General features: G+C 41.3%; 1 protein-coding gene and 1 non-coding gene across 2 annotated transcripts in view; both read left to right on the top strand.

The window, feature by feature from the left end:
• The first annotated feature begins 3,071 nt into the window (after positions 1–3,071).
• trnag-gcc (transfer RNA glycine (anticodon GCC)) lies at positions 3,072–3,142 on the top strand. The gene has a single exon. It is a non-coding gene; the product is annotated as a tRNA-Gly (tRNA).
• A 1,288-nt stretch (positions 3,143–4,430) lies between these two features.
• Positions 4,431–17,297, top strand: part of ankrd50 (ankyrin repeat domain 50) — an 84,812-nt gene continuing 71,945 nt past the window's right edge. The window contains exon 1 of the mRNA XM_055647457.1: positions 4,431–6,000. Coding sequence (XP_055503432.1) covers positions 5,540–6,000 — 461 coding nt within the window. The 5' untranslated portion in view covers positions 4,431–5,539. The remainder of the gene's footprint in view (positions 6,001–17,297) is intronic.

The raw sequence follows: 17,297 nt of genomic DNA, 5'->3' as shown, positions 1-17,297 counted from the left end.
AGCATTATTTCATTGACACACCCCATCTGCTGGATACACTTGAATTGCATCATGCTCGCTTGGCCATCATCTCTGCCCTGGCAGTCTGTGGTAAGCTTGGCTGGCGTTTCCCTACACCAATCTTCAGGGTTTTAAACCTTAAGCTTTGTAGTCACTACTGGCTTATACTTTTTTTCCTGTTTTCCATACCCTCTGCAGGGCATCTCAATTCTTTTATCTCATCTATTGTTTTGTGGCGTCTCCTACATTAAGGGAACGTATTATATTGTTTTATTTTGGTGATGACATTCATATTAGGTTTTGCCTTACACATGGGCCATGTATAGAAATACGCTGCTGTTTAATCATGGTCAAGAGAGTCAAAAGTGTTTAATTGTTATATGTGTAGGAAAGAACTGCAGATGATGGTTTTAATCGAAGGTAAACACAAGATGCTGGAGTAACCCAGTGGTACAGGCAGCATCACGGGAGAGAAGGAATGGATGACGTTTCAGGTTGAGACCCTTCTTCAGAATGATGCCAGGCCTTATTATAATAGTTATATTATTATATGTATTGGCAACATAACAATTATATTTTTACTTGCTACAGCTTTTCAGATCCATTAATACAATAACACACAAATAAATATACAATAACTAATAACAAAATAAATTAATATAAATAATTAATATCAACCAAATACTTAAAAAAGGACGTTTGTGGTGTTCCATGCTGCACTGTAATGTACTGGTTTTTGATTTTTTTTCTCCCCAAATGCAAATTAAGCCACCAGCAACAACCCTGTAAAACAGATATGCTGATATATAAATATTGTAGACCGAATGAGAACATTATTTAATACATTTCATTGCTCCTAAGATCACAAGAAACATGGAAACTTCAAATTGGATGCTGCACTGATTGTGCCCCCTCCTAGGCAGTTAAAATCCTGTAAGGGCCTCCTAACCAGCGTCATCCCATTGGAAACAACACCGACTGAAGCTTGCCTCCAGATGTGGAAGAACAGACTAGCCACTGTCCCTATTTCCACCAAGATGGGCACACACCAGCGCTTACCACCAGGTGCTGATGAACACCGGCTGGAGACGTCTCAACCGACTGCGAACCGGGATCGGGCGGTCAAGGGTGACAATGCACAAATGGGGCTACATGGAGGGTACAACAACCTGTGACTGTGGCACACAGACCCAGACAATGCAACACCTACTGCAATGCCCATTGCTGGATAATCCATGTACCACTGCAGACCTTTCACTTAATACTCCAATAGCGCAAAGATGTGTACAGCAGTGGCGAGCCACTATATAGCACAAGGACACGAAAGAAGAGGAACTGGATCTTGCACCTTCATTTACCATCACTCACACCTATTTTGGCTTCCAATCATAGGTCTGATTTTCAGTCATATACCTCTTAATCTTTAATTTTCATCAGCCAACTCCCCTTCTGAAAACTACTCTTCTCCAACAGGCTGTACATTGTCAGCTTTCTTTGTCTTATCATTGAAGTCCATTGACTCACATCTAGTCTTTAAAAACCCTAATCTTTAAAAACCATGGACTTATTTCATAACCTGTCCTCATCTCCACTTCTTAATCATAATCTTTTCTCTCTTTTGCAGGTGTTGGTAACCCCCTTTCTCTTTTCTAACTGACTAATCTGCAGGTTATAATGCTGCTGTGAAGAATCTGATCACATTTTCATTTATTAAACATACCATATAATTCCAGTTGTTGTTCCTAAAATCATATTACATATCTGCTCAAACTTAAATTGAGGTGGTTTCTATTTGCCAAACTTTATTTAATTTATCCTAATTGTGTGAAACTCACTGGCTGTTCAAAGTTATTCTGCATACTTAACATTAATGAAGCTGAATGATGACTGGAGGTAGAGGTTCCTGCCAAAAAAATCACTGGCAAAGTTCCTCTGCAGCACATACTTCATTCCTTCCTCAAACATAATTGAGATCAGAACATGACTCAAATCTTTCTGGAGCATTAACAATAGACAATAGACAATAGGTGCAGGAGCAGGCCATTTGGTCCTTCGAGCCAGCACCGCCATTCAATGTGATCATCCACAATCAGTTCCCCGTTCATGCCTTCCCCCATATCCCCTGACTTCACTATTATTAAGAGCCCTATCTAGCTCTCTCTTGAAAGCATCCAGAGAACCTGTCTCCACCGCCCTCTGAGGCAGAGAATTCCACACTCACCACTCTCTGTGAGAAAAAGTGTTTCCTCGTCTCCGTTCTAAATGGCTTACTCCTTATTCTTAAACTGTGGCAGGGTGTGAGGTTAAAATAACCTCACACCCTGCCCGTCGTTTCCCAAAACTTGAACACGAGAATGGAGCTCGTTGGTTTGACTCTTATGGACAGGATGGATGCACGTGAAAGAATGCATTCTTTCTGTGCCACAACTGTTCTACAATTCTGAATACTGCTTCTTTGGCCCCTCATTCTGGAAACTTTATATTTCAATTTATCGAGTCACAACTGTAATTGTATTCATAGAATTGCATAATGTTCAACATAGAAGCTCTTAAGGCTCACATCATCAATGCAAATCTACAGTAACCTATCTATCTACAGTAATCCCACTTCCCCATGTTAGTCCAGTGTTCCTCTTTTTCTTTCCTATCCAAATACTTCCCCAAGTGCCTTTTAAAAATATTTAATTGTATCTGCCTCTACTGCCTCCTCTGGCAGCATATTCCAAATGTTCACCAGATCTTGTGTGTAAGACGTTGCTCCTTTCAGATCCCCTTTCAAATTTATCCTCACCTTGTAACTTGTGCTCTCTAGTTCTAGACTCCTCTGTTCTGGGAAGAATAATTAATTTATCCTACATATGCCCCCACAGAATTGTATGAATCCCAAACTTCAGTGGGAAAGAACCCCACGCTATCCAGTCTCTCCTTGTAACCTCAGCCCTCTAAACCAGGAGGTCCTCTGTTGCACCCTCTCTATAGTAACACCTCTCTATAGTAACACCACCTCAGGACTTTCATACGAAGAAAGACTGGATAGACTCGGTTTGTACTCGCTAGAATTTAGAACAGCTGCATTGGTGGTTCAGTGGTAGAATTCTCGCCTGCCACGCGGGAGGCCCGGGTTCGATTCCCGGCCAATGTAACACTATCTTTTAAATGCATTTCGTTGTCTCTGTACTGTACACTGACAATGACAATGACAATTAAAATTGAATCTGAATCTGAATCTGAAGATTAAAGGGGGATCTTATAGAAACTTACAAAATTCTTAAGGGGTTGGACAGGCTAGATGCAGGAAGATTGCTCCCGATGTTGGGGAAGTCCAGAACAAGGGGTCACAGTTTAAGGATAAGGGGGAAATCTTTTAGGACCGAGATGAGGAAAACATTTTTCACACAGAGAGTGGTGAATCTGTGGAATTCTCTGACACAGGAGGTAGTTGAGGCCACAGTTCATTGGCTATATTTAAGAGGGAGGTAGATGTGGCCCTTGTGGCTAAGGGGATCAGGGGGTATGGAGAGAAGGCAGGTATGGGATACTGAGTTGGATGATCAGCCATGATTACATTGAATGGCGAATGGTGCAGGCTCGAAGGGCCGAATGTCCTCCTCCTGCACCTAGTTTCTGTTTCCTTCCTGCATTGTGGCCACCAAAACTCTGCAGAACAGATATTGAACTGTGAATTTCAAACACAAATAATACTAAGTAGTGTTTAAGAGGGAACTGCAGATGCTGGAGAATCGAAGGTTACACAAAAAAGCTGGAGAAACTCAGCGGGTGCAGCAGCATCTATGGAGCGAAGGAAATAGGCAACGTTTCGGGCCGAAACCCTTCTTCAGACTAATACTAAGTAGTGTTTCATGGGACGCGCATCTCCAAGCACGACAGCCTTCATTAACTCCATGTCCAATCAACTAGAAGAAAGTTGACTTTGGTGCCTTCCCACACACACAGTGGGGAACTTTGATTCTGCTGTGTGGGGGGGGGGGGGATGTTTTATGTCAACTCTATAGTGTGTTGTGTCCTGTTGATTTTTAATGTATGGCTGTATGGAAATTCATTTCACTGTGCCATTAGGCACACGTGACAATTAAAACTATCTTGTATCTTGTACTAGTTTCCTTACCGCCTCCCGAAAAGAACGTCTCGCTGCAAGGGCGACATCTGCGCATGTGCCGCGCGGTGCATCCTGGGGTTTGTAGTCCGGTGGGACTGGCTCATTGCGCTTGAGTGGGGTGTCTGCGCGGGGGTCAATATACTACAACTCCCAGAGAGGGGGTCGGGTGGACTGAGCGAGGGGCGGTTGGTTACGGTTGGGAGCTCGAGCTCGAGCAGCCTCGGGGAGTAACGGCCGTCCCCGAGCTGAGCCGACGCGCACGCGCACGGGAGCGAGCGGGCGGGCGAGAGACGGAGAGAAAGATCGAGAGCGAGCGCGAGCCGCCGCCGGCAGGAGGCGAGGAACCGCCAACAGGCAGCAGCCGCTGCACCCACCTCCCTCCCTCCCTCCCTACACAGGGGCAGAACTCTCCGCCCGGGGTGGGACTGCCTCCAATTAGGCTCCAGCGAGCACACACACAGAGAGAGAGAAAGAGACCGAGTCTGAAGGAGAAAGCGATAGGATTTCCTGGCACTGGGAGTGGAGCCGAGGGATCGGGACGGGAGCAGCCGGGGAAACAGGGAGGGAGGGACCGGGATCAGCTGGGCTGGGCTGGGCTGGGCAAGGAGGTCGAGATCTGCCCCGGTGTTTGGAGCAGGGAAGGGGGGTTGGGATCAGCAGGGAGGATTTGGGATCAACCGGGACACACACACACAGTGGAAACGGGATCAGGAGCTGACGATTGAGATCAGTCCGGCGTTGGGACCGCGAGCAGGGGCGAGGTTAACCCAGGACAAGACTGCCCAGTAATGTTTTGAGACTTTGGTGGAGTGGCTTTGCCTGCCTGGGTCGAACAAGCCAAAGGACGGCGAGCATTTGAAGTGGAAGGCTCTCACTGAGTGGGGGGAAGACCAGAGCCTTGCACCCGCTGGAAACTGTTCGCCTTCCTCTCGAAGAATCTTTGTTGTGCAGAGTTTACGATGTGGAAGGCACCGAGAGATCGCGGACAATTGGGACCGGTCTGCGAATGAAATAATCCGCATGGAACTACGATGAAGACAGCGATGAAGAGAGCATCGAGGATATTGATTATTTTGAGATCGGTGGAAGAATAAAACTGAAGGAAGCCACCGGGCAGATTGAAAATAGCGTGCAAATGGTTGGGTATTGCATCCAGCGTCCTCTCGTTACGATGTGGCTAATGGGTAACATTGTGAACACATTTACTGGATTTGTCACTGTTTAACCAACAAAGAGTAGCCGGAGAAAGAGGGAAATGGCTCAACTTTCGCTGCAGGTGTTTGACTGCAGGAAATATTAGCTGCAATTCTTTTTTTTTTTAGTTAAATCTTGTGTCTGTTTTGATATTAAATCTCCCATGCAATATGCAATGAGCCAACTGTAAACGCCGCACCGAAGGAAAATCGGCTCTGCACACACAAAATGTCTCAGAGTTTATTGCAAGGAAAACGATTTTTCTGCCGGGAGTGGGTTTTCCATAAATTCCAGCATTGTCTTCAAGAAAAGAACAATGAAAAAACATTTGGGACCTCTAATTCCAGCGGAAATACTGGATCCTCCGGAAAGCACATCGGAGGAATCGGGGGTATTTTGGTGGTCGGGGGACCTGGAAGTGGGAAGACGGCACTGTGCACTGAGTTGGTTTGGCCCACCTGTCCGCAGCTGGTTCAACGGGGATTGCATCGTCAGACACTCGCCTTTCACTTCTGTAAAGCCCAGGATGCAGACACGCTCTGCGTTAGCAACTTCATTCGGAGCCTCGTTTCTCAGATTCGCAACAGCAGCCTGGTCCAAGGATATGAAGAGAAACTGCGAGATCCGGCCGTCCATAGCCTACTGCAGGCTGGCGAGTGTGAGAGGAATCAAGGGGAAGCGTTTAAAAGGTACAGTTTGCAAAAAAGTGAGCAGAAGCCTTCTAAGGTAGATGCTTCAATAAAAAAAAAATGCTTATTGTGTGTGCATAAATGAGTGATTTAATTCGGGATATAGTCTTTTGCTTTTACAAAAATTTCCATAAATTATTGTGTAATTTCTGTGGATAACAAATATTGTGCTGAATGTAAAGACAAAGCCGGGATTCTATTTCTGCAAACCTACATTACAAATTTTCCACCATGTCAATGTAACATTTATCCTGTCAATAGATACTTCTCATGATGGAATGGCAACCCCAGAGTGCACTCTTGTTCTACATGAGGCCAGTTCATTGGCTATATTTAAGAGGAAGTTAGATGTGGCCCTTGTGGCTGAAGGGATCAGGGGGTAAGGAGAGAAGGTTGGTACAGGATACTGAGTTGGATGATCAGCCATGATCATATTGAATGGTGCTGCAGGCTCGAAGGGCCGAATGGCCTAGTCCTGCACCTATTTTCTATGTTTCTATGATGCTCTGACATTTAGTCCCTCACACCTCTTCACTTAGATCATAACCGATTTGCACCATATCCAGCTTGCCTACTATCTTAAATCTTTTATCTAACAGTTCATTAGTTGACACATTTTCAATATCCAAATATGAAATATTCAAACCAATTAAAATTAACTGGGGTAGACTATTATTAAAAGATACAATGTCAGATGTTTTAATGGTGCTGTATATAATTATACTGCAAACTAACTGCTGGCCATATTGTGTCGAGTTTTCCTCCTGCTCTCCTGAGTCATTGTAAAGATAAAGCTTTCTCATAAGGAGCCAAAGCACTGCTGACTATGTCCTAACATGTACTATTCATCCATCATTCCTGTATTTGCTTTATTATACGAGCTCCCATTTATAAATTTTCACCCGTGCTTACAAATCTCTACATGGAAGCATCAAGTCATGATTGCACAGTTCAAGGCGTCTTGACAGTTTTGACCTCCTTGCAACCCTAATGTACCCTATAGCAAACTGTGATAGAAGGTGAAATCAGGAGAATATTTGAGTTCCAATAAAAGTTTTTGAGGCTATTTTCTGAGATTCAGTTCCCTCTCTATCAACTTAGGTATTGGAGAGAAATGCTTACATTTCCAACTAGTTTGCATTTTTCTTTCCTTTCTGGAAAGGAAAGTACTTAAAAATTGCTTGTGCATTTGCCAGTCTGAAGAAGGGTCTCAACCCGAAACATCACCCATTCCTTATTTCCAGGGATGCTGCCTGTCCCGCTGAGCTACTCCAGCTTTTTGTGTCTATCCTCTTTTTAAACCAGCATCTGCAATTCCTCCTTGCACATTGCTTGTGCACTGTTGAACCAGCTACCTAAACTGATATTTTTAAGGTTTAGCAAGCATCAGTACTTTTCCAATAACTGACTGCCATTTCATGTAGCTATTTCAGATGAAATCTTGCTTTTTTTTACATTGACCATTAAAGTTTACAGCTACCCTTGGATAATAGTCTCTTGTAGTCTATAAAATCTCAATTCGTATATATTTAGGATATTGTATATTTGTGTGCATATTAGGAATACGTACAGGGAGTTGATAAGGTTAATAAACTGCTGCAAGTCATTCTGCGGATGAAAGACAATCGGTGTAATCTGAGTACATATATGACAGTGTTCTGACCACATGTTTTATAAAATGAGAAAAAAATTGGTATAATCTGTTTCTCAAAAGTATGTTTTCAATAAGAGTGCCACTGTCTTAGAAAAGAGAGTGCCAGAGAGTGCCACTATTGTCTTCAAAATTTCCAACCCAGGAGGCCATTTGGCCAGTCATGACCAAGCCAGCTGAATAAGCCCTATTCAGCCAAATCTCACTATCCAGTTGTTGATTTGTAGATCATGGGACATCCTGCTCATTTATGTAATTATTTTTAAGTGTGCCTTTACCACACTTCCAGACTCCAAGACTGGGTAACAAACATAGAAATTCATAACTTTCCTGAGTTTACTCTTGAGCATAAATCTTCATTGACTATTTATTGACTGTCAGTCTAATTTCCCCTCAGCCTTCTCTATTCCAAAGTGATCTAACTCAAGCCCTTCTTTCCTTGTAACAAAATTACTCCAGCTTTGACAACATGTTTTAAAAGCTCCCCTGATTCCCACCCCCTGGCAACCCCCCCTCAGTGTCATTGCACACTTCCTGTAATCCAATGACCAGACTGCACTTAGTACTATAGCTGTGGCCTAAATAATGTTTTATGCATTTGGCAGACAGAGCCATTGTAAACCTTTTAAAATAAAAATTCCATTGGCAGCAAATGAATAGCTGCTGCCAACAGCATTTATTGCCTGGTTTGCTGTTTTGAACTTGGCTTCCAGCTATGTAGACCAGTAACACGGTTTCCATATTGCTGATATGAATAAACTTTTTCTTAGGCTTTATGAAAGGTTGTGGTCAGATTAACAAGTTCTAACTATTTGTGTATGCATTTTACTATCGAGCCAAGGAACTAATCCTCCTTCAATCAGGATTATAAATGCACACCAAAGGTAGCACAAAATGCACCTAAAAATATGGTGCCAAATGTTGAAAGCTAAATCATAGCACTGAGTGGATTTTAAGTAGCAGAAGCAGTATGCATTCAACTGACAAAAGCCACACCAAAACCAAAGGTTAAGATCAAAGCTCTGGTATGGCAGGATTGCAGTTGACAATAGTAGTTATCAATTAAACAGGAGGAATAGGAAAATAGGTCTACATAGGATTCCATTACTTTGCATTGCATTTAGCTCTGGATCACTTTGGCAATAAGAACTCTTATGTCAGGATGTTATTTAAGGAGTACAGCTCAGCATTGAACCATAAAACCAAATAAGCTTATCTCTAAACTTCTAGGCCTTGGCTTTAGGGGCCTCCATCTGTAACTGACTTCTAGTTTCCCTGGCCAGCAGAACTCAGTCAGTTAGTATAACTGGCCAGCAGAACTCAGTCGGTCATTATGTATACTGTTTACTCTTAGCATTGTGTGAACAAGACATTGCATTGCACCTTCTTGCATATGATAATAAACTAAACTAAATCTGCCATGCACATCCCATTCATGAACTGAGCAAGAAAGTATAAACAATGTGGCTTTTGCATTTGCTTTCGATAGGAAATGCTGAATGATTCATCTTGTCTCTATCTTGAGGCACTCATTATCATAGAAGCTAATGGAGCCAATTCCAGCTGGCTAATTTTTTTAATCAACAAAGGGCTGAATGCACTGAATATAGTTTTTAAAAAAAAGTGCATCTTTATGCTGCTTGCTCTGCAATGGGCTGATAAAGGACAATTGCCAGGGAAATCTCACCTCCAGAAAGAGAAATAAAACACCTCTCAATATTCATTAACATTACTATAATTAGCAAAATGTGCTGAAGGAACTTAGTTGGTCAGGTCAAAACATTGCCAATCCATTTCTCTTCATATATGCTGTCTGTCCTGACTTCCTCCAGCACTTTTTTTGCACATGATTCCACACCTGCAGACTCCTGTGTCTCTCTTACTGTCATTCGTCTCCTTCCACCGACATCATGAGTTCTGACATTAAATAGAAACTTCATATTCAGTGGCACAGACCACTGTGGAATCTTTTGACTTGTCACAGCTCTTGCACTGTCTGCATAATGCAAGCGAAGGGATAAAATACATTGTACTGAGTGATGGCATGCTCTCTAATTGCCTTGATGAGTTCAGCCCCACCGTTCTTGAAGCTATAACCATGCAACAAAATGCCTAACCCATTATTTTAAATATAAACATCCTCCACCACAGATGCATTGAGGTTGTTGTATTTGCCATCAATTCGAAATCCTACAGCAATTTAGGAAGTCTTAACAAGGATTTTCCAAGCGCACAACAAGACAAATTAGGGTCAGTAGACAGATTTTAGCTCCTTCATGATTTCCACCAAATCACATACGATCTTATAGAAACATCTCAGCTGGAGTGATATCCTGAAAACTCTTCCTAAGAAAGAAAAAAAGCTGTGAGGGGGCACTTAGGGATGGATAATAAACTTGGCCTTGTTATCAGTTCCCTGTTCAATTGCATACATTTAAAACATAAATGTGCAGATGCCTTAAATTATGTAAATGTTGAGATATAGCATCAATATGAACCAAATCTATTTTGCAAATGGTTTTAATCTAGAATGTTATTGAGAATTTGTTATCAATATCATTGTAAATGAAAAGAGTTATGTCAATGTGAAAAGATGCACATCACCAGTGTTAACTTTTATACTTGACATTAGATGCCATTCTCTCTCTTCTGTCCTTCATGCATCTTACACTATTTGCATTAATGGTTGAATTACTGCTCTAAATTAAGTACCCTTCTTTTGATTGGCAATGCAGTTTGTAGATTTTGAATTTAGTTATCTATTTAACAGTTGGGTGTATCAGTACAGTGACTTAATAACTCTTGTTAATTATACGGGGCAGATTTATTGAATCTGCATTTGTTCATATCGAAAAATTACATTGACATTAATTGGCAGCACACAATCAAGGAATTAAAGCAAACATAATAACTTAGGGAAGTTATGCCAATGAGGCCAATAAGGCCTTCTCACACAGGAAGGTGAAACATTTCTGTGTTTGTTGGAACAATCAAAGTGACTCTTTCTGGAAATCTTAAGCATTAAAAAAAAAATTAAACATTCGAAAGAAAAAAAAACAAACCAAGTTTGTATTCAATTGTATACAATTGAGATGATTTATCATCTGGTACAATTGAGTTTTTCTTGTAGCCAAATTACAAAATATCAAATGCATGCTTGGAATGGCTGTGTCTGATCTAGTTTGGAAACTGATGGAGGCACATGCCTTGAGTATTTAATTTGTGTTTTGCTGTGCTTAATGGAAGTGCAATGTAATCTCTTGCTTCTGTCTACCACAAAAATAGAAGGAATTCAGAACAAAACAATACTTAAATATTCACTTAGTTAGAGAGATCTATCCTGAATCTGAAATATGAGCCAAGCTCTTGTTGTGACATGTTTGGGGAAGAAAAGTAACTTGACTTTCTTGTTAATTTGTATATATTTTTAAAATTTATTCATTTTGTAGATTAGGGATGCCACTGATAAGGCCGGCATTGTTGCCTGTCCCAATTTTCCCTTTAGGAGTTGGTTGTGAACTGCTTTCTTGATTCACTACATCCTTCTCATGAAGGTGTCCATATAGGGCTGTGGAGAGGAACTTGGATCGAACAACAATGAAGTACTGGGCAATATATTAAGTCGGGATGGGATGCAACTTTTGAGGAACATTTTCGGGTCATTATTGGACATTAAACGTGTTGCTCTTGTCCTCCTTGGTGGTAGAAGTTGTGAATTCAGGAGATGCTGTCAGACTAACGTAGCCAAATAACTGCAGTGCACCTCTATTCACAGTCAAAGTGTCACTCACTGCAGCCATAGTGTACCTTTTGTGTACGGGTTGGATATGAATAGAATACCAAAACGGTAGTTAGGTTAGTCTAGGATAGTGTTGGGTTTTATGTGTTGTTGCTGCATTCAGTCAGGCAAGTGGGGAGTATTCTACAGGTTGAACACAGATTTTTCTGGCAACTGATGGTCCGCCCATCCCTACAATATGGACAAAATAATGAAAGCTCAGTTGAAATTCCCTAAGGGGCCACTGATGGCATTGCCAGTGGTGAACGCCCTTTCCGGCCGGGTACCTTATTTGTTAAATAATTAACAATGCTCTCAATCTCAAAGACACTAGAGTGTAAACTCGTTTTAACAACCCCGTTATAACAGATGTTGGACATAGAGGACGGACCTACTGACCCATTCCTTCTCCCCACCCGTTTAGAGCTTTTTTCTGACGCCGCTCCCAACTCTCAAACTCTTTTTCACCCACCGAATGGATACAAAGTGCTGGAGTAATTCAGCGGGGCAGGATCTCTGGAGAACATGGAGAAGCGGCATTGGGACCCTTTCCTCAGACTGTTTCCGTCAGCTGAGTTAATCCAGATTTTGGGTTTCCATGTTCCCCATAAATCACCGTCCGCCCCGTCCCCCCCTTACCTGCTGTCGCTTCAAAGGTGGATTGGGTTGGCGAGGGAGGAGGAGGAGGCGGGAGTGGTTGGGGGAGGGAGATGTTGGTGGTGATGGGCTGAAGGCAGTTGGGGGATAAAGGGAGGGGGTGGAGGAGACGGCGACCAGAAAGTCTGAAGCCGTGGCTCCCCCTTCACCCACTGCTCCCTCTTTCTTCCCCTACCACTGCTGCCCCATCTCCCCCACCACCACCACCATCTCTTCCTCCTCCCCATTTATCAGTTATTTTGAAGTTCTATCTACATGTAGTTATGCACCAATTTACTTGCTGCAGAGTTGGTGAACATGATGCAACTATTAACCAATGTTCCAATTATTATGGAAAGAAGCTCAACAAAGCAATAGAAAACGGTGGGCCTTGGGAACCGTTTTGTGAAACTCCTGCACTGATGTCCTAGTGCTAATGCGATACACCTCCAATTACCACCACTATTGTCCATTACTGTTGGTATACCAGCCCCTTGATGCCTATTGACTCGAGGGTTCCTCGATGTCAAGAAAAGCCACTCATTTTGCCTTTGTAATTGATCTCTTTCATGCACGTTTGGAGTAAAATTGAAATGATATGCAGAAGATTTGTAGCTGTTGAAAAGCAATGCTGCTGTCTTTATACCAAGGAAAATAATTAATTTGGTCTTGATGCTTGCAAGTCGAATCAAGTGTTATAGTGGAAAGTTTGCTGATGAAATGGTGTCAACATTTTTTCATCAAGCTTGTGCTCTCTTAGCAAATGTGATTTTGATTGTGTTTACATGCCAAGTGGACCCACTACACCAGTTGTCTGGATGATTTGCTGGTAAGTCTTGGTTGGCTTTGCTATTGAATTCCTTGCTATTAAAAGCAGGTATGAAATTACATTATCATTTGGCAATATTTTATAAATTTTCTATCTTGGTGGACTGATTTGTACATGTGTATAAAGTAGTTCTTCGATTTTGCCATTAATTGGCTGCATGATATGCTTTCTCTGTTTAAAAATGCTATAAAATGTTTGTCTAATTATGCAAAATATATGTATCATTTTCACCTGTTCATAAATCTCCCCAGTTCAGTTTAGGGTGCACTCAAGAGAAACATATCTGCCTTGAGGGTAATAACCTGTGAAGGACAAAGTTACATTCCCTTGGAGAAGATCAGGGAAATATCTTTGTGCATGGTATTGTACAGGATTAGCTAAAAACCCTGTTTGCAGCTGATTATATGCACTGTAAACATGAATGCTGATACATGTTTAAGCAGTAGGATGTGAAGATTTCTGCTGTTTTGAAGATGAGTGAGAGCTTAAATTGAGCCATGCAGGGCAGGGTAGTTTGCTGGATGATGGAAGATAGGAAAAAACTGCTCACAATAGTTCTATATTGTTCCAGATTTTTAAGGAATCAGTTCTCCTCAATGGTCTACAATACTTGAGAAGATTACACTTTGATAAGGAAGTTTTGTGAAAATCTGCTAGCTGTCACTCCAACTTTAGTAGGACAAGAATGGATTTCATCGTTCTCCAGAATCTTTTTTCTTTCCTGTTAAGATTATGTCATAATATTCTCATTGACATTGGAAAGTTCTTGTACCTTCCAAATCAATCTTTAAGCAGAAGGTGGACCAATAAGTTGTCTCTGGTCATAACTACAGATATTTGGTTTGCTATGCCACTCTGACCTGTTAACTTGGGTTTGAGGCTGTCACCCTGCTGCATACCACATCCCCATCCCATGTTGATCATAGGAGGATGATGCCCAGTTTGAACCTGACATGATCTCCTTATCAGTGATCATAGGTGATATTGACGGACATCATTATCATTAGAAATCTCTCGTACAACCTCAGTGTATTAACTTTAATAATTAAGAATTCTCTACATGCACAAGCCTTTTATAACATCACTGGCAGACTCTAGCTAATCCAGTGATGTTATAAAAGTAGTTGACATTAGTTTGTGTAATGCAGCTTTGGTGATTTGATTCAAGGTAGCTTTAGTGATTCAACAATGAGTCTATTTTCTTGGAGTCGGCAGAACATTCCTATTACAGTTGAGCACTCAGTGAACATGAGGTTCTTAATCATGTTTGGGTGCAATCCTTATATTTGAGTGCAAACTTGGGAAAGGTGCTGTTTTGGGACAATCATATCTTCCTGTCATTTTGTGGGTCTTGAAAGCATGTGTCATTGTGAGATAATAGACAATAGGTGCAGGAGTAGGCCATTCAATGTGATCATGGCTGATCATCCCCGATCAGTACCCCGTTCCTGCCTTCTCCCCATATCCCCTGACTCCGCTATTTTTAACAGCCCTATCTAGCTCTCTCTTGAAAGCATCCAGAGAACCTGCCTCCACCGCCCTCTGAGGCGGAGCATTCCACAGACTCGCCACTTTCTGTGAGAAAAAGTGTTTCCTCGTCTCCGTTCTAAATGGCTTACTCCTTATTCTTAAACTGTGGCCCCTGGTGCTAGACCACCCCAACATCGGGAACATGTTTCCTGCCTCTAGCGTGTCCAAACCCTTTACAATCTTATATGTTTCAATGAAATCCACTCTCATTCTTCTAAACTCCAGAGTGTACAAGCCCAGCTGCTCCATTCTCAGCATATGACAGTCCCGCCATCCCGGGAATTAACCTTGTAAACCTACGCTGCACTCCCTCAATAGCAAGAATGTCCTTCCTCAAATTAGGGGACCAAAACTGCACACAATACTCCAGGTGTGGTCTCACTAGGGCTCTGTACAACTGCAGAAGGAGCTCTTTGCTCCTATATTCGATTCCTCTTGTTATAAACGCCAACATGCCATTCGCTTTCTTCACTGCCTAATAGAACACTTTCGATTTGATGTTCAGCCCTTTATTTGCACGTGTTTGGCCTATGTTTTGCTTCGATTTGCTGTCAAGTTAATTGACAGCACAGTGGGTAATCTGGAAAGAAGCAGTTGCCAGTGTATGTTCATTTGGATGAATTTGTTTATTGACCTGCATTTTCTAGGTTAGTATTTGGGTGAATTTGTTCACCATTTTTGCAGATGTTAAAATCTTTCCGTAGATTTATTTCCTTGGTAGGAAGTTCCATTGCAAATACCGTGGCAGAATTTCTCTCCAAGTTCCATATACTACCAAGATTTATTTTTGATCATGCTTGGGTTAGAATCAACATTAGTTTATTCCCGTCAAGTGCACTGAGATACATTGAGAAATTTTTTTGGCATGCTAACCAAGCAGATTATATCATGCAAGTACAACAGGATGTGCAAAAGGAGAAAGGAAACCAAGTGCAGTGTTACAGCTCAAGACAAAGTGCAGATTAAACAAATGTGCAAGGAACGCCATGAGGTAGATTGTAAGATCAGGAACATATCATTAGCAAATGAGAGGTGCATTCAAAAGTTTGATAACAGCAGAGCAGTTGTCCTTTAAAATGTGTTGGTAAGTGCTTTCAAACTTTGTTTCTTCTGCCCAACGAGAGAGGAAAGAAGTAAGAATGATCTTCATGGTCTTTGATCATGGCAGCTAATTTCCCAAGGTAGCATGAAGTACAGGTGGAGTTGATGAAAGGGAAGGCTGGTTTGCATGTTGAACTGGCTGCTTCTGAAACTTTCTGCAATTTTTTGAGGTCAGATAATAGGTATGTTGCAAAACCTACCTTAAGCGGCGCTGCAGATCTGTCCAAGCCCGTGTGTGCGATTTTGGCGCCGTTGAGAGGGAGCCGGGTTTAACACGTGATTTTCCCTAGGCTATTCAAATCGAGGTTGTTCAGCCTACTTAGTTGCTGACGAAAAATCGCTTCAAGTTTCGTTCGCTGGAGCTATTTAATTGGTTAATTTAATTGTTATAGTAGGTTAAAAATTATCCTCTAAACCCGCGACCGCCGACAATGGGAAGGATCTCATACAGGGTACAACGGAAGGTAGGTTGTTTATTTTTACATTAAAAAGGGCTTCTTAAGATCCCTTTATACAAAGTTTTATGTTGCGAGTAGCTAATTTGGGGCCACATTAAATCCCGCAATATTTTTCTGGGCATATGGGGTACAAATCCACCGCAATGGGAACGTTCTAAACCAGCGCGTTCCACAGAGTTCCACAGGATCCCACTCGAAAGCTGATTTAAATGGCCATTAATTTTCATTTGGATGAATTTGTTTATTGACCTGCATTTTCTAGGTTAGTATTTGGGTGAATTTGTTCACCATTTTTGCAGATGTTACAATTGAACACTAAATTCCTTCCATTTGGCCTATAAATTAATGTAAAAGATTTAAAAATCATGTTTTATTGTGAATTCTTTGTGAATGTTATTTGGACACTTAGGCTATTTAAAAATGTTAATCTCTTCTTAAGAAATGGATAGATGTTTAGATCTAGTAATTGAAGTTTGGAATTAGCTACAATTGGGTAACTAACTAATTATATGCTTTAATGTCAGGTCATCCAAGTAAGATTGTTTCATATTTGTGTCAGAATGCTTTAATCTATAATAACTGAAAATTTCTTTCAGTTCTCTTAGTTTTTAAGAAAGTTATGGCCATTTCACTGTCCTCGATCACAGCTTTTGTGTTAAGTCAATGGAAAATCAATAGAGAACAAGATGCTAATTTCCGAGTATGAAAATGGCCATAACATTTTTAATACTGAAGATATGAAAGTGAATCAGGTGTCAAATTAAACTTATTTTTATTGTTTATCTGATGGGATAAATTGCAGACTTGATTTTTAAAATCTCAAAATTTTGTAACATTGCTACAGATAAGAGTCCAACCATGTCTAAGGTCTTCCAAAGCAGTATTTGATGATTGACTGAATCATGTACTCTAGGAGTTCCAGCGTTTCTTCATCTTAATTAGTGGTGTTACATCTCTAATTGTTACTAAAGCTACAAGAATTCAAAATGATCTGTAGTAGTTCATGATGAATTTATCAAATTACTTGCTCTAAATTATAGTGGTTTTTGTTCTTGGTTATTACGTGACAACGATGCCTCTGTTTTCTATGGATTGTTGCTTGCTTTCCTGATTATGGACCATGCTTTTTCGCTATTATGACTTAAATTTGTGGTTTTCATTAATCCTAGCATGACATTTTTTTTCTTCTGCCCATCCAATACGCTTTTCTGCAGCAATCATACAGTGCCCTCCTAATGTTAACATAGAAACATAGAAAATAGGTGCAGGAGTAGGCCATTCGGCCCTTCGAGCCTGCACCGCCATTCAATATGA

Source organism: Leucoraja erinacea, chromosome 1, assembly GCF_028641065.1.
Source record: "Leucoraja erinacea ecotype New England chromosome 1, Leri_hhj_1, whole genome shotgun sequence".
Lineage (NCBI taxonomy): Eukaryota > Metazoa > Chordata > Chondrichthyes > Rajiformes > Rajidae > Leucoraja > Leucoraja erinaceus.
Note: the sequence above shows the minus strand (reverse complement) of the source record. Positions and strands in the feature narration are given on the sequence as shown.